Genomic DNA, 25875 nt, shown 5'->3' on the forward strand with positions numbered 1-25875 from the left:
ATGACATTGGGAGGAGATGGTTATACTGCGTTATTTAGTCAGAGCTGAAGATGCCACCAAGAATTATCAGGGGATGAAAGAGACACCAACGCTAGTACCAAACCTCCATGTGTGGCACTCCGCATTCCAATGCCCAAGCACTAGAACAGCACTATGCATAGAGTAAAAGAAACAGTGGTGTAAACAGCACATTACAATACACAGAGCCTGCTTCTGATAACACAGCACAGATGATAATATAATACCACTTAATGTACCGCGAAGAGAGTCGAGATAATTATTTATGTTATATGTTATAAAAGTGATTTATTTCACCATTTATGCAAATCGAATACTCTTCCCAGAGAAGGACCATAACTTGAAAGCAAAATTAACTAAGCACTAAGACAAGTTTTAAAAGATGCCTAGGATGGCAAACTTGTATCATGCATGTGTGCTGCTGTGCTTGTTTGTGACATAGGCTTGTGTTCTGAGGAGTGTAATACTGCATACGTTTTCCAAAAATATTTTACACTACAGTAGAAATGTCAGTGATAATAAATAACATTACTTTTGTTAGATGTAAGATAATATTGTTTGTGTGCAACATTTTCTGTATTATATGCTAAATTATTACAATTTTATTTTTAAGAAACCCATGATTAGGGATGAATTTCCTTTCAATGTGCTATTGGCTGTATTTAACAATTTATTTCAGCGTGACGGTTGTTATGAATATGTTCGTATTTGTTATATATAGTATCTTTATAATGTGGTTTTCTTTAAAAAATATAATAGGTCTGTATTTTTGTTTTATCCCTTGCTTCCTTCCTTTGATGTAGTGCAATCACTCTAAGGTGAGAATGCTTTTTTCTTTTGAACTGTGACTATTATGTGCACATTATGCATAAAGACTCCCCTCTTTAAAGAACGCTAAATCATAACGCAATAACTGTCCATTCCCCAGCTACTTCTGCTTTCGCTTGTTGACTTTATGCTTGTCTTTGACCCTAGTGCTTCACCACCTTTAGGTTATGTACGCGCTATAGTAAAACACACATACATGTATTTATAAATATCATTTGTCACTAAAACTGCTGCCAAACTGAAGGATCCCAAATTTGTGACTGAATGCAAATCCAACATATGCAATGATATACACCCTCATCTAGAACAAGTTGTAATAAAGGGCACAGTTTTATTTCAAAGAGAATCTTCATCAACTTTATGGTGTAAAATAATTTTATTAGCATTTTTTGATGAAATAGATATTTCACAAATAATTTGATCTGGATACAAATCCTGCTACAATTAACCAATAACACCATCCCTCCTCCCAAACCCCTTAAGATTCAGCCCCTATCACATCATGTATCTCTGTGTTACAATCATAGTCTACACCTCTCTCACCTCAAAGTATACATTTTCAGAATTGGCCAGTACACATTCTCCATTCCAGGTATATTTTCAGAATTTACTACTACCTATTCTCCTTGAAATTATTATTACTTACATTCCTCTACAGACACATCTACTGTGTCAGGGTCTCTAAGACAATCCAATAAAGGATCAATGCTTACTCTCTTTCAATTGATCCCCTTACTTTCGTCACTTCTCTGTGTAACACTGAGCTCTCATAGCCTGACCCTGAATCAATTCCTGCTTCCATTGTTCAAACCTGGAGGTACTAGTAGCTTTCCAATGCATAGTAATATTGTGCCTAGCAAGCACCAGGGCCAAGTCAAAAAATCCTGTAGTATTTTTGTGCTAGACCGAGCTAGGAATCCCTCCTGATGACAAATCAGGGGAGCACAATGGATAGATCTCTGCATAACCTCATTAATGCAGGTCACTACTTTTCTCCAAAAAACCATCAATAGCAGACAAGACAACGCCATATGAAGCATTTCCACTCCCTGTTCACCACATTGAGGACATGCCACGGATGTATGACGATAGAACGTAAACATTTACAACGCATGCCTTCACAAGGCAGTTTTTACATCCCAACAACCATTACAACGCATGATTTTACCTTGCATGCCATCACAACGCATTTTTAGAAACTACATTCACAGCGCATTCCATTACAACGCATACCATTACAATGCATATTACTTTTATGGCAACTGTAGGGTAAGTGTTGGATAGTGTAGGGGTAACAATTGCTATTCCCACTCCAGTGACTGCAACAGTAGGGTAATTGTTGGAAAGTGTAGGGGCAAAAATTACTATTTCCACTCCAGTGAGTGCAACCGTAGGGTAATTGTTGGATAGTGTAGGGGCAAAAATGACTATTCCCACTCCATTGAGTGCAACAGTAGTGTTAGTGTGTGATAGTGTAAGGGTTAAAAGTACTATTCCCACACAGTGAGTGCAAAAGTAGGGTAAGTGTTGGATAGGGAAGGGGTAAAAATTACTATTCCCCATTACTTACCTTATATTTCATTGCAATGGGTGTTGTAATGACATGCGTTGTAATGACATGAGATGTAATGACTGCGTTGTAATGGCATGGGATGTAAAGGATGTTGCGTTGTAATGACTGCGTTGTAAAGGTAGTGCGATGCAATGACTGCATTGTAAAGGTTGTTTCCTACATGCCACATCAGCTGCTGTAAAAATCCGACATAGTTTACCCAGAGTCAAATATGCCCTTTGTAAATAATATAAATGAATCAGCTTAAATCTAGCATTCCTAGATACAGTATATAAACAAGCATTTTTTTTCCCGATCTGCCTCTGAAATAAGATGTGCAAAATCCTCTTCCCATTACTCTTTAAGTTCTACTAGATGTGTTACAATATAATTCCGTAATGCCTTATAAAGACACGTCACTGCCATAGAATGACCTTACATATTACATAAGACCTGGTAAGCACTGTGCTGTTGAGGCTCCTCTACACCCATGCCCCAATGAAGGCGCACCCTGGCTACTGTCGCCCAATGTGATAAAAATTGCCCTTTCACGTTTTCAAAAGAAGCTGAAAAATCCTCAAATGAGAGAAGTTCCACATCTCCATAAAGATCCCCTATTCTATGCATCCCAGGTGTAGACCATTCCACAAGGCCACTCAATCGCCCACCTGGAATTAATTTGCTCTGAACTTCTCAACAGGGTGACCGGGATATAGGGCACAAGAGCATGAGTTTGCGGAAGAGTACAAAGCCAACAGTATCGCACCACCCGCAATGCAGTGTGTCTGCCTAACAGACCTTCTCGGAGCCAAAGGATTCTGTACACAGAACATAGATCTGGTTAAAACTGCATATTTTCCTCTGCAGGGAATCTTTGGGAATACATCCATTGTGCAAACCACTGCAACTATGCGGCAAGTAATAGGCCTCGCAATCTGAAGCTGTTAATCCTCCCATTAGTGTTGGGCTTTGCAATTTAGTTAATGACACTCTGCACCTATCCGTTCCCCATACAAGACTAATCAATAATGAATCAAGTTCACTGAAGATCCTACATGGTATCACTATAGGTAGTGCAGTAAAAAAGTAAAGTAATTGGGAGAACACCACCATCTTTGCTACTCCGACACGTCCCTCCTGGTGTTGCTATTGGCTTCATGTTTATGCTTGGTAGTTCTCAGGCGGAGGGTTGGGCCGGCCCTCCTCTTATAGAGGTCAAGGGTGATAGGGGTCGGCCATGTTGTGTGGGGATGAGAGGCCAACTTTTGCTTTGGAGGGTTCCGGTGTGCAGCTGAGGCTCACTTTGTTACTCATGTGGCAAGGAAGACTTATTAGGAGGTAATGCACAACTCCCTGTACTTCCACTCCCATGTAGACTCCTCCAGTACTTGCGCTATTAGCAACTGGTTCAACTGCAATAGCAAATAATAATGGGAAGAGGTGTATGACCTTTTTGATTTAGGGCTTCTTTTAAACATCAATTTCATTACAGACAAGTCAAGATCTTAAGAAAGCATCTCAAGGTCATACCAAACTCTGGATGTATATTTACTAAAACACTCTTGTTTTTCTGATTTGAACGGTGACACAGCTATTTCAAAAACAAAAATCAGTTTCCAGTGGCCTTAGTGTCATGATATTAGAACATTTTTAATAAAAGACATAACCCAAATGGAAGTTTTAAAAGTTTACCTTCTACTACAGTAAGTGTAGATAAGGCATAAAAGACCTAAGTTACTGCTCTATAGTATATCAGTATACTTTGGCACAATGTGATAATTTTGCAATGTATATTAACCACCTTTATGTTCAAATGAAGCACCTTCTAGAAGGTAAAATGATGCACCAAACCGTCAATAGCATGTGGTGAGAATGGAATACATTTATAAATGAAGTTTAGGTCCATTGTATTTATATTTTAATGAATTTGTAGCAATATGTCTTGAAGAGAGATGTACTGTCACACCAGGCCTAAAATTGTAATGAGAGACTGCAACTAACAATGGACGAGAGGGGTGATAATCAGCGCAAACTCTATGCCACAGAGATGGTGGGAACAACAGTGGAGCAAGGAGGGTGCCAAGCAACATAGAGTGGTGAGAGGCGTGGGAGCAACAAAGGAGCTGGCGAGGAAGTATCATTTTTTTAAACAGGCCAAGGAAAACCAAATGGTATGGGAATGGACAGGAGAAGTAATGGACATGTGGACGAGCAACCCAGAGAGTACAGGGGCGGGGATGTGAAAGGGAAGAAGCAACCAGGGAAGAGAGCAAGAAACACAATCAGTCCCAGAGAGTGCTGAAACAAAAAGAAAAGGTAGCTTTCTGAATGTTAGCAGTGGAATGATAGAACTGTACTAGTCAGAAGCAGTGTAACGCAGTTATGCTCAGATGGTGGAAGGACAAACGACAAACACAAGAAAAGAAAGAAGCAAGTAAATGTTGTTGGCGGTAAAGTGAACCACTAATGAGCTGTTTACTGACCCATAACCCACTCCATGTATGGATATTGTACAAAATAAGTCTTTTGGCATAAAAAGGAAAGCTTTTCTACTGAGATTACTTAGTAGTGTTTTATGAATTATTATGAGGCCTAATGGAACCATTTAATTATTAAGTGCTGGTGTTCTACATTCTCCTTCAGCTCTGGAGAGCAAATGTTTATTCTTTCAAGCCATTTCCTCTCCTTACTGCCAACAAGATTTCAGTGTTTCTCCCTCTTAGCCAGAGTTACATTTTCTCTACAACCTTTTAGTATACATATTTTTCTGTGTGGTATTTTGCAGGAAATCATAAATAAGAGAGGTGGTTCCTTTTTAAATAAGTTTTATGACTATGTTGTAGAATTATTTAGCAAATTGCACTCCTTGGCTGTCCAATATAGAGTTGGTCCTTTTGTGGATTGTTCTCCTCATGTTTACATTAAGATGTCTTAGATGTAAATTCAGACACCTAGAACTGTCCACATTTAGGGTGTATTGCATCTTAACCTTCAAAATCATGCCAAATGTGAAGTATCTTGTATGTACTAGGGTCACAGAGTGGACCAGTATGTGTTTCCGATGACCAGTATGTATCTCTGATGAGCACGGACAGTCAGCAAGTCAGATGCCAATTTTTGGTGCCTCTTCTTGTATGTACAGCCTGTTACCCATGTCTGAATCTGCCTGTCCCTGAAACAATAGCTCAAGACAGGCCAAGAGTTGTAAAGACGGGCTGCATACTAGCAAAGCAAGAGGACGCTTGAAGAAAACAACGATCCTTCAGTGATGTAGGAAGAGTGTCTTAGTATCTCATGTGGGCAATGCAAATGGTGCCCCTCCCTCTGCTTTCGAAAAATAAAAACAACATAGCTAAAGTAAAATGGCCCCTGCGTTGTCGGGCTGGCGACACTGCACTTGCTTCACTACCTATAGCTATACCTCTGTGATCCAGGGCAGTATTGGTGCACAACGCACTATGTGTTGTCTGAAGCACTTGCCAGAGCGACAACAAGGAGGCAAGGACTACTGCCCACTAATATTCAATTAGAAACCCTGCCAGGGCCATTGTCTATCAATTAAAGAGTGCTTGCAGTGGCATCGTATTAGTTAAAATATATATTATTAATCACTTTTGTAGCCATGCACTTTTATAATTCCGTGTGCTCCGTTTGCTTCTTGATTTTCTGTGACAAAGGTCTGATTGGTATTTATCTTTAATAATGTGCTTTGCCCACTCCTTCTTAAAGTCCGTTGATGAGCTGCTAATGAAAACCTTCCTCTGTCGCCTTCCTGCACTAGATTTGACCGACACTTTACCTGCACTCTAAGTAGGTGTGACTCTCCAGGGCTTTTACTCCCTGCTCTAAAAATGCACAATTTGTCACACCGTCCAGAAAAGTCATTTAATTGGCTAGTTCTATGCTACATGACAAAAAAATAACAAAAAAGTATAAATGAGGTAAAATATTACATTTTTCCTAAATTAGTGTGAGGGAGAAAAAATATGAAAGTTAATAGTAATGCAAACAAAGAAGAACAATATCTTATGTGACTTAATATTACTTTGTTGTGTTTTTATCAGCTGTTAAAATAAAATAACAACAGTTCACAGGAGGCAAGATTTAATTTCAGGAAGCCATTAGTTTGTAGTACTTGTTTTGTCTGTAACTAGTCTGCTGTGTAGATCATTGTGTGCTATAACTTCTGAATTCTAACTTTTTCCAGTTGGATGAAGAAGCCTCGGTGTGGTGTGCCAGATCAGACAAGAGGTGGTTCCAGATTTAATGTCCGGCGGAAACGATATGCATTGACGGGGCAGAAGTGGCATCACAAACATATCACTTACAGGTACAAGTAATAGTTTTTTTTTCTTTTTAAATAATTTTTTGAACCTAAACATACACCCTAGAAAATACTGTTCAAGGAGACAAATTCTTTGGACAATTATTACATAGGAGGTGGTGTGAAATGTGGGTCCGCCCATCAGTATTTCTTTCCTGATGGCAATCCATTGGCTTTATGTAGAGGTTTTCTGTGTTACATGACATAGGACTAAAACGCAGAAAATAACTTTACAGAAGGGTAAACTATCACACTCACATATGGTCTTTTTGTGAAATGCTCCTGATTTATGTTCTTAATCAAAACAACAATTTACGGGCCTTTTCACAAAGGCATTTTGGAATACTTAAAGTAATACTCCTGTAATACTCTTTTACGTAATCTTAAATGCCTATTCCCAATTGGTCCCAAAATATCTAAAAAGGGACTAAAATACTAATATTCAGGGAATGTTCACATTGAATTAGTACACACAGAAAACACTATACCCTGTCTAAACTTTTACTAATAGGGACATTTCAGGGCCGATTCACAAAAGCATGAAAGAGTATTTTCAATGAATACCCCTATAATACTACTGCCATACTCATAAATGTTTTTGTGAATCAGCCCTCTGATTTAATATTTTCCATCCCCTGAGATGTATCTACTTATCAGTGCTATTACTGTTGAACAATGGTAGATTACAGTATCTTCAACATGTCAATTTATAGACTGTATCCACTACAGATGTCATGGATTCTCTGACCTGTCTGCCTACGTATGTATGTGGTGAAAATTCTCATGTTCTTGAGTCTGTGATGCACATGCCCAATGAAGGATACCCTTGATTACCTGGAATGCATGAAAAGGTGTACTAATGAATAAAAGGATGACCTTAAAATTGTTCTAAGTGTTCCAACCACAGATTATCAAACCAGATAATACTGGTGAGCAATTTATTGTAGTCAAACAAAAATTTAGATGTGATTATTACTTGGCGTATTCCATAGAGAATTTTGGGAAAGAGGAAAGTACACTTAAAGATATCTCAGTTCTGTTATAAGGATCTGTGTTTTACCCACACAAAAGAGATAAGTAATGCCTTGCTCCATTCCAATTCCACCAAAGTCAGTTTTGCGTAAGAGATGCACACTACAACAGTGACAATAGAGTGTACTTTGTTACTTTAAATTATTCACATAGACTGGTCTCTTTTGCTCTTTGTTATATAAGTCTATGTTTGTACATTAATAGCCCATAAGCAGCATACCACACGTTAAGGGCACTTGATGTCATCATAACAATTTAGATATTATTAACAAATGTCTCTACATTGTGTCAGCTATGGCATTCTAAAGAATCCCCTTCTTAATTTCCGAGACTCATTCGGGAAATTAGGAAACAAAATATATCTTTGTTTCCTATAATGGTAGATATTGGGGTGAGAGAAGCTGTGAGTTATAGTGACTTGCAATTTCATTAAGTTGAAAAAAGACCTGCTTCAATAACACTTCATAGTAGATGTAAATTGGTCCACTTGCAGTGAGAAACAGTGGGTAGATTTCTGCCAGTGGGTAGCAGTCTCCCAGCATGCCCCCTGCCTCATTCCCTGTGCTTGAAACCAACAGCTTAAATGTCAGTTTTTTCTCTCACCATACATGGGTTCCTGACAGTACCTACCCTCCGTACCTCACCCTGTATCCTGTCCCGTCCTCCACCATATTTACAATGTACCTGGGGCTTTTTTTTCTATTATTAGGATGTGCTGCCATTCATGGGTGAGACATCCTGTGATATTGAACCTGACAGATCATTTGGGCCTGTGGGTGACAAATCTTAGCATAAGCAAAGGCAAGTTGTTATGCCCACCTGGATAGATAGGGACTCTTTACACGCTAACCTTGTGTTGAAAATTGATCCATCGTTATTCTGTTTGACCGATGTCTCTCATAAACAATTTTTCCTTCCTCTGGGTAGTTCCATGTTAGATATCTGTTAGTCAATAAGGCATGGGAAAAGCAACACGTTTTTAAAATGTTGTGTCCTTGCATTATGTCAAGAACAGTAGAAGATAAATTATCAGCGATTCATGGCTAGGTGAATTATAAAATTGTCATAGCACATAATGTATTATTTAGTATAGCCAAATAATTGATTGGATATTACTGATTGATTCTTGTTACGTTGTTTAGACTTTCATTTATAATTTTCTAATCAGTCCACCACGTGGTTGTCTTTGGAGATGCAATTTGATTACAGGGAAGACCTATGGATCACTTATTTAATGTATGTGCATCATGTGTAGAATAACAGCACTGCATCGATGTCAGGCTAAGTCCCAAATTAATTGTTTTTCCCTGCTCTAGCTGCATTGCAACAATATCCTTCATAGGTGCTCGGATGACGGGTATATATTTATGCCACAAACCTGTACATTCGTCACTATGTAGCACATAAGAGTGATGCTTACTACGTGAACAGCTAGCCATTTTGATAAGAGAATACCTGAGTTTTAATGAGTTCTCAAACACTATAAATTTCTTCCAGGGAAATAGCAGTCATTGGGTGGTGGTATTATGCCTTGTAATATAGAGAATTCTAATTAGGTTGTCAAACTCTATTTTTGTGAGTAATATATTGTGTCTTATTTGTTTGAAATATTTATGAAGTTTCTGTGGCAAAGTACTAATATTCAAAGTCTGTGTCTCTTATAGACAGCATAATTGTTATGTAAAATTCTTGGTAGTGTTGTTTCTTTAGCACTAACATTTTGAAGGAGAAAGAAAGTGCCACTTAAGAGGTGAAGTATTTACCTTAGTAATGGTGCTATCTGTCTTACTTATTTTACGAGTAAACAATGTGGGGCTACTTTAATTAACATGGTAGAATCAAAGTAGAAGACAGGACCTATACTAGAAGGTTTGCTATTTGACTTTGTCACACACAACATTCCAACAATGTTTTGTAGTATTACAAAACTGGTGAATGAAACATAGTCATCCCACCTCTTTTCCTTTGTCCTACAGGGCAATGCAGTGCCAAACCCTAGATGAACTATAACACAGATTTCATTGTCACTTAATGTGTTAATTGGTGTGCTGCTCTTGGCATTAAAGTTTAATGAAACTCAAAACATAACAATAGAATGCACACTTATGCACTATGACTTTCTTATGTTGTTGAATCCCAACACTGTCCCATCCAGATGATAGAAGCAATATGCAGGATAATATAGCACAAAAAAAGTATTGACAAAGTAAAGGGGCTTATTTAGGGTTTGGTGGATAGTGGGTGCTTTATTGGGATAAGCAGAGGACATTGACCCCATCATCCCTAGCAACATCCATCAGCCGAATCTAGAGTTGGCCACCAACCTTGTAGACCTCTCATAAATTTAACATGAACCACCATCACAACAGTTCCTGTCAATGTTGAAAACGTTTGATGGACAACGCCATCAAACAGGACAGCTGCCTTCAAACTTTTACACAGTTTTAATTTTTCATACACAAATTCACACTAAGGGAGTTTTCTCCCATGCCATGGGTGGAGGGAGATCATTTGGTTTTACTCTCCATTACCTCCAGGCTTTACATGGCAGTGAGGGGCAGTTGAAAAGACATCCAATCACCCACTTAAATTGGGTGGGTTTTTGGATGATTATCCTCTGACAACCTGCACTCTGTCAGGCCATTGGAGTATGTCGGCGACAGAGCATATACTTTGTGATTGACATATTTTCCATCCACCCACCTCTAAATCGAGTGGGCAGACTGTGAGTTTGGCAGAAGAGTGCCTTCTCTGCAAGACTCTAAATCAGCCCATAGTGTTGTTATCAGACGAGGTGGCATTTAGTGAGCAGTCTTGAAGCTGAATTCTATATGTGTTGCTTTTGTTTGGCCAGCAAAAGAAGTACAGCTGTGGTGAATGAATGAATGAATGAATGGGAACTTGTATTGCGCATACTTAACCCCAAGGGGCATCAAGGCGCAAGGAGCACAGACAGACATAGAAAGTAAGAAAACAGATAATGCAGGTGGTGCCCCTTTGGTTATGTTGGAAGGTGTGGAATAGCAATTATATGTAAAAATCCCAAATACAAGTAGATTAAAGCACATTTGTTATAATTAAACAGCATTGTAGTTTCTGCATGTTGCCTGTTTAAAGAAAAAATATTGCTTTGAAAATTGCCTGAATTTGTTTCTTCGGTATTAGATTTTCTACTCTTTATTTAATCTGAAAATCGTGGATAGCTCCAGGAGGTCTACAATTTTTTTTCCAAGCAATTAGTATAGAATGTAGCTTACCTTTTGCTATCTACTCGGGCCCTATTGACTTCTCCCCTCTTCCACTGATTTGGCTTCTAAGTTGATACAATTGTACATTACCTAATAATGCTGTCCTTGCTGCAACTGGATAAAAATTCGCCTTATTTACTAGCAATTGTTTTTAACATGCTTGATTACTGCAAATCGATCTACACTGGCCTGTCAACACATTAGCTATCCAAGCTTCAAAACATGAAAACCCATGTGACTAGGCTCATGTTTGGTCTGAGGTGATGGGACAACATCTGCTATCCTTTAAAGACAATCTTCGGCTACCCGTTAAGCAAAAAAGGCAATGTAAGGCTTGATTCCTAACCCACAATTCATAACCTCTATACCTTCTTAAAGCCTTAGCACCATTAGTCTGATTAGATTGGCACAGAATATAAACTTGTTGAGTCATGATTTTCAAGCATTTTCAGAGCTCTTCACTATCAATGCCCTCCTTAGACATTTGAAGATTGTTTCTCATTGAATGAGTGACTGCAGATCTTTTTCTTCAGATTAGCCTTTGGCTATGGGCAGTTTCACCACCCTTATTCTCCAATCTTCTTGGTACACAGGTTTAGCAAACCCTGCCTGTTTAGGAAAAGCCACAAGAAAGTGCAATGTGCAAAGACGAAACCTAGTCATAGGGAAACGTGATTGAAAACAAGTGAAATTGAGGACGGCACATTGGCCCACAAGAAAATATATCACTGTCACTGTTAGACGTTCTTATTTCATTGTAATATGCATTTTTTATGATTAGTTTCATATTAGATTGTATACCAACAGAATTGTCGTAGTAGTGTCCCAAACCAATCTTATTAAAAGTGTTCTTGATGTAACAAAGCCAATGGATAGACAGGGCCTTTTCCGAATTCATACAATCTCTAATAATCGCCCTGGAAAATGGTAATTCCTCCGAGGTCCACGCCTTTCCCCAAAGGATCAGTGGGCAAGCGTTTATTCTATCTCTGACATAGTCCAAACCCGCTTCAGAGTGACAACATTTTGTGGGAGTACTGATGGGAATCATCAATATTTTTTTAAGAATTTCATTTCTAAAATTTGTATCTGGCTAGGGTAGTCATACCAGGCGTTGCATCAAAACCTAATGCATGTGTACTTCAGTATACAGCACACTTCCAGTGGGTTGGAACCTTCTGCTTATGTCTATACATTGGAATTTGTAGTGGAAGGGTATGCTTCCAGTACAAATCCTATTCAAACAGGGCAAACCCACCCATGCTCCATGGTGCAAATCTGAGCCTTCTTGTGCACTAGAGCAAGGGAAAACACCATCCTGCTGTCCTTCTAACACAACCACCAGGCTACCAGTAGGAGACTAGTGATTTGTAGATAGGATGCTGTGCTGTCCTTCCACTTTCATAGAGTTTATTCTGCACTATGTGAAGTCTGAGGAAATCTGGGCCCATTATGGGGCCACCTCATATCGATATTATTTTCTTTACTTGTGCTGCTGTGCAACATTTCTTAAAACATTGACTAAACCAATACATCTCACATGGGTGAAACCTATTGGCCTTGACAATGCTTGTTTAAACTAGCATGTTCTCTCTGTGTCATTTACTACAATCTTACTAACTCGGTGATCGTCCTTTTTTGAGCTTGACCCTTTTTAGCTTTTGCTGTCTGTAAGCAGATCTATTATTTCCAATTCATAACATGCACTTTAGGTGAGCTTTGAGTCAGCTCCTTCTCATATTTAGATGGCTTTATTTGTCCATCCCAGTTGTCTCCTCTGGGGTCGATGGCTTCCACTGCTGATTTTACCTGCATTCAGGGCGATACTTTTTTTCCCTTTTCATTAGGCACTCCATAGGAGCATGTGTACTTATGCTGTCTCCCCTGTGCGCTGCTTCCCCTTAACTTCCCCACCCACATGATCTCCATGTTCCTTCCACCACAGTATGTTCGTTACTTCCTCCCTCCTGCTCGCTTTTATTACTATTTCCTCCCACTACTCCAATGTTCCTCCACTACTCCCCACTTGGCGCTCCCTTGTCCTGCCCTTTTGACACCTGGTTTTGATTTCTTTAGGTGTTTTGCCACCCGTGGCACTGTCAGCAGAGGCTCATCTTAAAATGGTCAAAACAAATTTCAAGATGGCTTCCCTGCAAATGTATATGCACCTACAAGCACAGCAGGCACCACGGAACGGGTATCTATTATTGTAATAGATGCCATTAAAAGGTTCACGCTGGCCATCTTTGAACTCCGTTTGTTAAAATATTACAAATATGTCTTCCTTTGATGTGCATTCACATTTACGGTACTTATCTAGCCCCAAAACAATTGTCAAATCTCAAACGTTTCACCACCAAGACATACAAATTTGCCAAAGCTTCTTTAAGTCTGAATTACCCTACGCTCTTACCACTAGGCTGAGCGTGCAGTACCTCTTTTCTGACATTCGCAGGCAACCTGGGAAATCGGTGCCTTTGCTGTCGTTTATACATCCGTATTTGTTCTGTCTGGGTGGCATTCTGTCATTGGCACTTCTCGTGTGGATGTGAAATGCTGTTTAGGGGAAGGGGGCATTGCATTTCCCAAGAAACATAAAGTACAGATGTGTGGCTTTTCGTGCCATGACCAAAGGGCCATTACCGAGCTGCCAAACATTTAAGAAACACCTGGATGCGTGTGTTTTATGACGTGCCCATGCTAATTATAGTTTAATTATTCAGGAACTAGATCTGACAAATCAGACTTCAAAGAGAGCCTGAATCATTCTGGGTCCAGCCAAGCACATGTACATCCTGCTGATATGAGGCCAAGATGTTTTCCATTGCAGAATTGGCGCTGGCTCTGCCTGGGTTAATGAGTTGGGTTCTGTATTTAATGCGATAGCAGAAAGGCACCTTGTATTTTCTCCTATTGAAAAGCCATCGTGATGAGGCCCTGCTGCCTGTACAAAGATAGCAATTTGTTGGTGAGCGTCTTTAACTTTGCTTTGTTTTGCTCGTGTTGCCTTTAATCAAGAGAGTTACACTTACCAAATAAATTCAGTTTTATTTTGGGAACGTTACAGCAATTGATTCCGAAATATATGCTCGCAATTGACTTTTCTCATTTTTTATTGTGTTGAAGTTGTAAAAGACTACAATTTATGGAATCTTTTTGCCAGCACGAGTCATTATTTTACTAAGTAAATTGCTCCGTTTCAGAGATATATCTGTTCTTTTGAGAAACCCCTAGCCACAAAGCAATGTTAAAAGGCTGCTGGCGTTGTAAATGCTTTCTGCTGTATTAAATTATATAAAAAAATCTTTAGGAAGCATTTTCACTCTACATCAAAAGACCACCATCACTTACTGCATCCCCATCTCCTGCCCTGTCAGCCTGTCCAGCCTTTTAATGTGAATCAGATTAGCCCCACTGAGAGGTACTGTAGAGTTATACATCTGCCAGAAGAAGGTGTCCAGGATGGATGAATCTGGGTCAGAAATCTAGTATTATTCTGAAATTCTTGCTTTGATCTATGTTGGGCATTACTGCATAAGAAGAACAGCCAACCTAATGCTGGCACGGGGGACTTCATTTGGATGTGCCTCGTAACAGAGAATGAAAGATGAAAGCAGGTGGAGTCGCTATCCGAAATGTAGTTTGAAAATGAGGACTATCCAGTAAATAGGGATCAGAATTGAACTTTACTCTGGTAACTCCAGATTTCTCAGGGGATCTTCAGATTCTCACTGCTAATCATTTGGTAAATAACCCTTATGAACTAAATAAAGGATACCTTCAGTGTCTGTAACTGCCTGTGTTGTGGGCACAATGGAGGGACTTATTGGCTACATTACCTGGGCAATCAAAATACTATACTGAGTGTTTTTTCACCATCAATTTTAAAGGCTAAACCTGTCCGACCTAGGGATGGAATTTTTTTTCATATAAATGTTCTGAGGTGTTGCACGTACAAGGAAAAAGGTTTGGTGCCATTTGTAGGATGAAATAATACATTTAATAAGGAAATGGTAATCCTAAACAAAACATGAATTTTAGAATAGTTACTGATATAATTTTTTCTTTTAATTTCAGCATAAAGAACGTCACTCCCAAAGTTGGTGATGCGGAAACCCGTAAAGCCATTCGCCGTGCCTTCGATGTGTGGCAGAATGTAACACCTTTGACTTTTGAAGAAGTACCGTTCAGTGAAGTAGAACATGGGAAACGGGACGTGGACATAACAATCATTTTTGCTTCAGGCTTTCATGGAGACAGTTCTCCCTTCGATGGGGAGGGCGGATTTTTGGCACATGCTTATTTTCCTGGACCTGGAATAGGAGGTGACACACATTTTGACTCAGATGAGCCTTGGACGTTAGGAAACCCTAACCATGATGGTAAGATCTCTACATATGCAGTACAGACTTACACATTTAAACTTATGTATTTGTTTTCAAAATATGTGTGATGCTTGTAGTACAGCATTATGGCCATGTGTTATGAAAACTATTGATTTAACATAGGTAACTGTAATTATGAGTCTGTTCATCTTATGTAAATATTTTTTTTCATCCTCACCATACACAAGTGGCTAATCTGGGGTTTAAGGGATGTATGACAGAACCACATATTCCATTGTATTGCATGCCTTTACAACGCGGCCGCCACTAGGCCTGGTCATGAAATTCTGCTCCTCTCGCAGAGTTTTTGGACTTTTTCCCACTATGCGCTCTGCGTAGCGCACAGAGTTCAGAGAACTCGTTTTTTCATCACTCATGCTCGCCAACGTTAAACACAGATGGCTGCTACCGCTCACATTGAGAAACCTCCTGTTCACATTAAGAAATCTGCAGGTTGTGTAGAACATCTACTTGAGTGGCAGAAAGAAGTAACACCCTCTTGCGCTGCACATGATGCCTTTCGCACTGATTATCCAATGTTGGACAAAAAGCGTGAATGGCGCAATCTAACAAACTACGACGCTTGCTGAACTCCATGTAGCGAGGAGAAGTTTTTTGGTCCCTTCATGTAGTTCCGCTACATGGAAATCTGTGAACTCCACCTAGGACTAGCCATTATAATACAAATGCCATGCATAACCTTTACCACACATTTATTTACACCTCATATGTCTTTACAACTAATTTCATTGTGAAAGCATGATTGGTAAAGGCATATGTGTGGTAAATGTTTTACTAGTACATATAAGTATTTAACAGGTAAGTATAAACCCTTTCTGTCTATATTTAAAGGGTTTATATTTCCCTTTAAAATGCTTACATTTTCGTGGTAAAGGCATGGATGGTAAAGGCATATACTTGCTAAAATAATTACAGGTAGGTACGAACACATTTATTGTGTGTGTATATATATACACACAAAAACCACACAAAAACCATACCCACCCTAATCCCTAAAATTACCCTTCCCACCCTAAACCTAAACATTATCTTGCCACCCAAAAACCCATATCCACCCTAAACCCTAAAATTACCTTTGTCACCCAAAATCCCTTACCCACCCTAAACCCTAAAATTACCTTTGTCGCCCAAAATCCCTTACCCACCCTAAACCCCAAAATTACCCTTTTCACCCAAAAACCCTTACCCACCCTAAACGCTAAAATTACACTTCCCACCCCAAAATCCATATCCACCATAAGCCCTAAAAATGACCATGCTAACCATTTAAAAAACTAAAACATGTTCCCTAATAAATATATGTATGGATATATATATATATATATATATATATATATATAATATATATATATATATATATATATGTGTGTATATATATATATATATGTGTGTGTATATATATATATATATATATATATATATATATATATATATATACGCCAACACTCCCTTGACGCACCGTGTAAACAGCACTCCGAGGAAGAAAAAACGGACACCAATCCGGTAATCTGTGCAGCAAAGTTTTCTTTTATTTTGTCATTGCAGTGTCAAGGGTGCCGCGATCCGACGCGTTTCGGCGATCCTGTCGCCTTGCTCACCAGATGAAAGCGTTTATTAGTGCAAACATTTTAAAATAGACATAACCAATCCCTGCACTCCTCGTAACAGGTCACATGACCCTCTCATGTTTGTAATAGATATAGATGACAGACTGTAATCAGGTTAATTTAATCCTGAAAAATAAGAAAAAACAGACCCTGCTGAGTAATATCTGCTTAAATGCATTAATTTAAACACATCACCTTGCATTTTGAAATATGCATACTGAACACTGCAATATATTTTGGAATTCAAAATTCATAACATCCAAAATGTAATTACTAAAACAATAAATATTATGCTCAAATATGTTTTAAAAAAACATAACATACTATTGCAATGAATATTCTTTTTTTGATATCTGCTTAAATGCATTAATATTTATATTTTCACAGATTTATCAAGATGTACAAAATGTTGCTAGTCCAGCTACTGGGTCATATAAACAAGAAAAAAAGGGCAAATGCTAATGACCTGTATAATAAAAACGTGCTTTTGTGCCAAAAAGTGCAAACCGTGAATAAAAAGTGCAGTAGTGATAATTCTGAAATATTCCCAGCCGGGAACCTCTTTTTGCTTGTTTCTAGAGAGAGAATCAGCAATTGTTGCAGATAATATAGATACAGTGAAATAGAGTGGATACTGGAATTCATATATGCGACAATAGATATTAAAAATCATCAGTTCATAATACATTTAGTCGCCTATTCACAGCATAAAATACATGACAGCTATAACCATAAATGCTTTAAATCTTTAAATCTCCAGCAGGATATTGTAACCATTAATGCAGGAAATTATTGTTTGATTTTCGCAGAAACTCGCATGGTCCATAGTTGCTCAAAGATAATGATACATGTCCTCACACATATTCAAACCATGAGGGTTCTTGGTATCAAGTTCTAAAATATAGTGTGTTTCCAGTTGACGTAGAGCTTTGTCTCTGTTGCCTCCTCTTTTGTTTGCGGGGACACTGTCAATTACAAAATAGGAGAGAACATTTAGATTGTTTCCATGTTCAGATTTGACGTGTCTAGCAACAGGATAAGTTTGATCTGAATTTACTGTTGCTCGCAGATGTTGTAGAATGCGCGCCTGCACTGGAAGTTTTGTGCTTTCCACATAACGGAGACCGCACACACAACTTAAAACATATACCGCATAATCGGTTTTACAGTTAAAGTTACCTTTGATATCAAATAACTTGTCTGAAAAAGCAGTTTTATATGTTTTAGTGTTGGAGCCAAATTTACAAGCTCTACAACTGCTACACTTGTAAAAGCCCTTCTTGGTAGAGAACCATTGGTCTTTATGGAGCAATTCTGGACTATTCTTGACCAAAGCTGATCTCATGGAGTATGCTTTGCGATAGGTAATGCTAGGCTTTATAGGTAAGACTCCCTTTAGGACCCCATCAGTTAGCACAATAGGCCACTGAGTGTTGATAATTTTTCTTATGGCATGGGATTGCTTGCTATAAGTAGTGATTAATCTACATTCAGAATTGTCAGTGTTGCTGGCCCTGTTAGTGCCAGCACCTGTAGATAACTGTGTTCCACTACTCTGTACATGGATCAATGGCTGCAATAAGTGATGTCTATCTAATGAGTTCACTTTTCTTAATGCCATTTTGATTTTATTAGCTCCATAGCCCCGAGCTACTAATCTAGCTTTGGCAATTTCTTGTGATTTATTCCATGCATCATCAGTGCTACATGCCCTCCTGATTCTTAGTAATTCACCATACGGGAGACTTTCTATGGTGTGACGTGGGTGGAAACTAGATGCATGCAAAAGCGTATTGCCAGCTGTGGGTTTTTGGTATAGACTAGTTACAATGACATTGTTCAGAATTGAGACCTCAATGTCAAGAAAGTTTGTATGTGTGCTACTTATGTAACTAGTAAAGGCTAAATTAAGATCATTGGTATTGATACTATTTACAAATTAATTTGCCTGATCCAAACTGCCTTTCACACAATAATAACATCGTCTATATACCTCCACATGTGGGCAATATGTGTGTCAAAAATAGCCCTGTGGTCTCTTCTGAGGACATGCTCCTCCCACCAGCCAACATGTAAACATGCATAGCTGGGGGAGAAGCATGCCCCCATAGCCACTCCTCTCTTCTGTTTATACACCTTTGCATCAAATAGAAACACATTATTCATCAAACAGGTACGGATCATCTCTACAATCATTTTATTATGTTGATATAATCCTATATCTCGTTGATCGAGATAATATTTGACTGCTCTTAATCCGTCATCATGTCTGATGCATGTGTATAGTGCTGTAATATCTAGTGTCACAAACAACATATCTGTAGTCCATTCCACCGTATTTAGTTTGTTCAAAAAATCCCTGTAGTCTTGTAAAAATGTGGGTAAGGCCCAGGTCGCCAGTAGGTAGTTATAGTTAGGACCTATTTTGCATAGGAAATCCGCAACATTCTATTTCCAATAACTTTGGCGCCGGTTGATAAATCTTCGCTAAATTTTCAAATCTCGTGGGGCGCTCCGGTCTGCTCCTATCCTGAAAGTTTCAGGTTGATTCGTCAAGCGGGGGCCGAGAAAAAAGGGGAGTCCCATGCAATTTTCCGTAGGAACCTTTAGCTGCAGCTACAGCCCGAACTGCTGAACGGAATTACACCAAATTTGGCAAAGAGGTAGCCCTTGGTTCAGACTTGTGCCTTTTTATTAAATAGTGTAAATCTGTTCAGTAGTTCACATACATATTTCTGGCAGCGCAGGATCTGCTCACCCTCCTGCTAACAAGCTGTATGCTAATTGGCTGTCAACACGCCAAACCAGAAAGTGTTGGCTGCCATCTTGTGCCTCGGTAGAACCGAGGCACAAGAAAACAGTAAAATAAACATGCAAAACGCAAAAAGGGGGCAGGGTAGAAATACCCTGACCCTCTAGGCCTGCTTAAGGGGTCCCTAGAGGACCCCGAGGGCCCCAAAAAATATATATATATATTTTTAATCGTCAAAATCCACACAGGGTGCGCGGATCCTGCCGATAAAAAAAATAATACAAAGCGCTGGCTCCCGCCCTTCCTTGCTTTTTAGCTCCGGGGGGGGCCAAATCCCGGGGGCAATGTTAATATTGCCCCTTGCCCTGGGGATTGCCACCCCTGGGGCTTCAATAGAATACATGCGGGGGGCTCATAGCCCCCCAGCCCCGGGCACCGCCACCCCCAGGGCTTCTAACAGAAATGGTTGGGGGGCTCAAAGGCCCCCCTAGCTCCGGCGACCACCACCCCCGGGGATTTTTCAATATATGTGGGGAGGGTCACAGCCCCACACCAGCCCCGGGGACCGCCACCCCCGGGGCTTCTATTTTTTTATTTTAACCTGTGTGGGGGGCTTCAAATCCCCCCACATGCCCCGGGGACTGCCACCTCCCCGGGGCACTTAATAAATAAAAAAAAACAAGTCCTGGGGACCACCACCCCACGGTGCTTTGTACATGGTGGGAGTGGGCCGCGAGGCCCCTCTCCTGGAGCCCTCAATGGCCCTGGGGACCGCCACCCCCAGCCGCGGTCGGTAGGGGAGTACCTGCCAGGGCGGTGACGTGGGGAGGGGGAGGGGCAGGGTGGGGGTTAGTACTGTATGGATAATGGAGGTTTGCAGGTAAGTAAACGTTTAAATAAATCAAACAAATTTTGTTGAGTGCACTGCATTGCATTTGGGGATGCAGTGCGCGCAACGAAATTCGTTTGATTTATTTAAATGTTTACTTACCTGCAAACCTCCATTATCCATACATTACTAACCGCCACCCAGCCCCTCCCCCTCCCCACGTCACCGCCCCGGCAGGTACTCCCCTACCGACCGCGGCTGGCCACCCCCCAGAGACGGCTCCTGCAGTGTCCCGGGGTGCCCACCCCGGTACACTGATGTTTGCTATGGCAGGGCGGGAGATTCGCGGCTCCCGTCCTGCCATAGCAAACTGCTTTGGTTTTCCAAAAACCAAAGCCAATTGCTTTTCCGCACAGGGAGCTGCATCTTAGCACCTCCCCATGTGGAAAAGCAATGCCGGCTCCTGCAGGAGGCCGCAAGCCGGCAGTCCCGTGGGGGGATTGGGGACCCCCCCACAGTCCCCAATGGAGAGGGCCAGCCCCAGGAGATGGGGTGTCTGGGGCGATTAGTGGCCCAGGAAGGGGAGCCCCGCAGCCCTCCTCCCCATAAAACAGAAAATAAAATAGAAAGGCCGGCCCCGGGGGAGGGGGTCCCCGGGGCCATAAGAGGCCTAAGGAGGGGGGCCACGCGCCCCCCTCTATACAAATTTTAAAAAGAAAATGGCCAGGCCCCGGGGGATGGGGTCCCTGGGGCCAGAAGTGGCCCGCACGGGGGGCCACCCGGCCCCACTCCCAAATTATAAATAAATATATATATATATTTTTTAAATGAGAAAAGCTGGCCCCGGGGATGGGGTCCCTGGGGCCATAAATGGCCAGAGGAGGGGGGCCACGCAGCCCCCCTCAAAAAATAAAAACAAAAATAAAATAAGTGGCCATGCCCCAGGGTATGGGCTCTCTGGGGCTAATTATGGCCTAGGGAGGAGGGCCACATGGCCCCCTTCCCAAATTGGTGATAAAAAATAAAAAAGGAGTCAGGCCCCAGGGCCGATAAAAAAGGAAAGAAAGGGGGGCCACACAGCCCCCCTTCTTAAAAATAATTTTTAAAAAAAGACCGCCATTGCGCCGGAGTCCCCGCCCCCTCCCTGCAGAACTCTGCAAACACAGAGAGGTGTTCAGAGGCCACGCCCCTTTTTACAACACTCTGCAACGCAGGTCTGTGGCACTTACTGGAGGTACCTAGTGGGCTAGTTTTAGCCTAGTGACCCTTAGGATTCAAGGGGACTTAATCTCTCAACTTAGAATGGCCACAGGGCGCGTTTACACAGTGGTGAAGAGAGGGGATGGAGCCTGAGGTGACGTGTGCAAACACGCCCTGTGGGGAAAGTTGGGGAAATAATTCCCATTCAATCCTGAGGGACCCTGGGGGCCAACTAGCCCACCAGGTGCTTCCAGTAAGCGCCACTGCGCTGCGTTGCAGAGAGGTGGTGCAGGCCGTGCCCCTTTTTGCACCTCTCTGCAATGGTGCTTACTGGAGGTACCTAGTGGGCTAATTTGATCCTAGGGACACTCAGGATTCAAGGGGACTTAATCTCCTAACTTGAAACTACCTCAGGGCGTGTTTACACAGTGGGGAAGGGAGGGGACGGGGCCTGAGGTGATGTATGCAAACATGCCCTGTGGCATGTTTTAATTTGGGGAAATAATTCCCCTTCAATTCTGAGGGCCCCTCGAGGCCAACTAGCCCACAAGGTGCTTCCAGTAACCGCCACTGCGCTGCGTTGCAGAGAGGTGGTCCATGCCGTGCCCCTTTTTACATCTCTGTGCAACACTGCTCTGAGGCGCTTACTGAAGGTATCTAGTGGGATAGTTGGACCCCAAGGAGCCTCAGGATTCAAGGGGACTTAATCCCCCAGCTTAAAACATGCCACAGGGCGTGTTTGCACACATGTCACCTCAGGCCTTCCCCTCCCTTCACCAGTGTGCAAATGCACCCCGCGGCGCGTTTTAAGAGGTAGTTTTAATCCCTCTGCCCTATTATATATTAGGGGCTTACAGAAGAGTTCATGCTAATCACAGGGGTACCCCAACGCATAGTGTTGCCTAGTGTATGTAGGTGTTTTAAGTGTATTCTAAGTGGCATTGCACTGGCTCTAGGACTTGTTAGTCAGAGTCAGTTATCAGCAGTACCCACCTAAAAAAATTGAGGGTACAGGATGCTTTTGCAACAAGGCCTCTTTCTGCTCCTCTGTTTGTTCTTTCTGCTTGTCTTCCTTCTTCCTGGACTTCTGTTGTTTCTTTCTGCATTTCTTTTGCCTCTTTCTGAGGGTTTTTTCTTCTTTTTTCGCATGTCGTACCCCTGTAGGCATTGGTAGAAACTAGCATTTAAAAGACCTTACAAAGTCACTTAAAAAAACCATAGGTTTCAGGCACGTTATAGTTACAAATTAGCATTGAAAAAACCTTTGAAATTCACTGAAAAAAACATAGGTTTCAGGCACGTTATAGTTAGGAATTAGCATTTTAAAAACCTTAGAAATTCACTGAAAAAACCATAGGTTTTAGGGGCGTTATAATTAGCTGGACATTTCACTCATACAAAACCATTGAAATTCCCCCGTTATAGTTAGTTCAGCTAACTATAACTTGCGCGCCCGTAATGCACTGCTGATGATGTCACATATTACATCACTCATGACATGGTCAGTGACATCACTGATAACATCTCAAATGACATCACTGATGATAATGTGTGGTAATGTCACTTGCGTTGTAAAGGTAATGTGTGGTAACAGCTACGTTGTAATGGCTGTTTCCCACTTTGAAGCAATACTAAACTCACACTTATTTTCTATTATAGTGCATGCAGGAAAGTGTGAGACTGTTTGACTGAAGGAATACCATGATCATCAATGCACCTAAAGAGCACCATATGCCCCAAGCTGGTGCAAGTCTCTCTAACCTATAAGTGGAAACTGGGAAAGGGCGCATTCATGATAAAACCCTGAGGTCTATAATTATCTAAATTACATAATTATTATGTTGGCACTAGGGAGACAATATCAACAGAACTTAGAACAGACTGCCTGCAATACATGTCTTATCAACTGGGCATTACAGTTCTTCATTATATCATAGCTCACCTTTCCAGACTACTTGGGTTCTTTGGTTTATGCCCTTGAAGAGCTTTATGTTATCCAACTAAGTCAATTACACGAAACTGATGAGAATAAAATAGGGTAAACAAGTCTATGATTGTTGACCACCTTTGAGAGTCAGCTTTCTTTTACTGTTTTCCTTTAATGAGATAGTATCAATATAGTCTACCATTATTATAGGTGTCTGATTGACTCATTGACTCATTAACATGCAGGAAAAGCATTAATCGTTACCCACAACTTCCGATGGCATAAAGATGTCTAGTCTATTGAATATAACGGGTAATGCATCCTTTATGCTTCATGAACTGTAAATGAAAGTGATATTTTTGACATATTTTTGACATTCCAGTGTATTATCATCATTGCTGCACTGAATCACTTTTTTAAAGTTTGTTGATGGCTAAATCTAGCTCATATATTTCTAATAACGTTTTTTTGCAGGGAAAATGTTAAGCTCACTTATATAGCACGTCAGTTATTTGCTTGTGCCTAGTGCCATTGTTCACACACAACAAACTTTCTCTAATGACATCTACCCCAGATATCCACTGTTATGCCTTATAGCATTTAGAATTACACTTCAATTTAATTCACAAAAACATTTTATTTGTTTTAGTTTATAAATACATAGTGATTTATATCTTACAAACCTAAAAGAGCACTCTTAAATCTTAAGAAGCAATCTTCAGTTAAATTGAGATCTTTGCTTTATCTATCCTGTACCTACCAATCGTTTGGTGAATACATTGCTGTTTTGTAGTCCCGTGGGATCGCTGTAACAACAATAACATTTAGGGGCCAATTCCGATTTCAGTCAGAAGGGCTCCAAATGATGTTCACTTCGGAGCCCTTCCGACCGCATCGGAATGTGCCGGCCGGATTCCTTTCCGACCGAGCCGTTCCGATGGGCTCGGTCGGAATGGAATCCGACTCGGATTTTCGGATGGCTTACAGAAATCCTGCAGTACTCCCCCGGTCACCTCTTTATGACCAAGGGAGTACGATTGCAGTTTTTCACTGCCTTTTCGTGCCAGTGTTTCCAGCACGAAAAGGCAGTCGGAAACTTTCTCTGGGGGCCCCCAGCAGGGCCGCCATGGATGTGAGGCTGCCAAATGGCGGCCTGGGGGCACCTATGGTGCCCCTCTGTTGATCCCTGCACCCGATGGCAGGCACCTTGGGGTGCCGGCCACAGGGTGCAGCAATGAACTCGGAATGCATGCTTCCATTGTGAAGCATACGAATGCGACCGAACAGGGTTTGATCACATCGTACTTGCAGGGCTGTAACCGATTACAGCAGGTCGGTCGGTTACGACTCCTGACCGATGTCGGACGGACCTGAGTCTGTCCGACATCGGAATCGCCCCCTAAGTTGTAAATTTGGCCCTTGGTGAGGGAGAGCATTTTCTGGGACTCCCCACAAGGTCCAAGTGGTCAGATTACCATTACCCTGCACCCTATACTTAAAAAAAAATAATTAGGACCCAGAGACTGAGTCTCCGTGCCCTGAAATGGCAGCCGTAACATTCATCCTCGAGACTGCTGGCAGGAAAATAGGCCCTCTTGTCCAATCAGATTGCTCTAATATTTAAAGTTGTGTGTGACTCCTGCGAGAGTCCCACAAACCGAGCCATCCAGATGTACATAAAATTGAAACCCTCATTTTTCAGAAAGTGCTGAATGGATGTACAGTAAATCACGCTCTCTGGTTAAAGATGTAGCTTTTTACCAGTTTGGTGTAATTCGTTCAGATGTTTGGGCTACAATCCACATGGAAATTACATAGAGAAATTGTTTTTTGCCTCCCTTTTTTTGCTTGGTCCCCACTGGCGGATCACCCTTGTAGGTTTTAAGAAAGGAGCTGAGATTGATGAACTTTGGTTTTGGGAAAGTTTCGTATAGTTCGTCAAATTAAGTCAGAGTTATTAACAAGCCAATAAATACTGTTTTTTTGATAAGTAGGTCCTAACTATAATTTGTACAATTATTTATATAATTGTTTTCTTTAAGTAATTACCTCCCATAAGTATTGACACATTTAAGCCTCCAAAATGTATTTTGATGAACCTTCTCTGGACACAAACACAAGGAATTTACACCTCAAAAATGACATGTCAGGA

The 25875-nt window shown here is 40.9% G+C and overlaps 1 protein-coding gene across 2 annotated transcripts in view; it reads left to right on the forward strand.

Moving 5' to 3' along the window:
* Positions 1-25875, forward strand: part of MMP16 (matrix metallopeptidase 16) — a 586413-nt gene that overhangs the window by 278008 nt on the left and 282530 nt on the right. For both annotated transcript variants that reach the window (XM_078687068.1, XM_078687069.1), the window contains exons 3-4: positions 6606-6728; positions 15080-15384. In XM_078687068.1, the coding sequence (XP_078543194.1) occupies positions 6606-6728; positions 15080-15384 (428 nt within the window). The remainder of the gene's footprint in view (positions 1-6605; positions 6729-15079; positions 15385-25875) is intronic.

The sequence above is a fragment of the Lissotriton helveticus genome, chromosome 4_1, assembly GCF_964261635.1.
Source record: "Lissotriton helveticus chromosome 4_1, aLisHel1.1, whole genome shotgun sequence".
Classification (NCBI taxonomy): domain Eukaryota; kingdom Metazoa; phylum Chordata; class Amphibia; order Caudata; family Salamandridae; genus Lissotriton; species Lissotriton helveticus.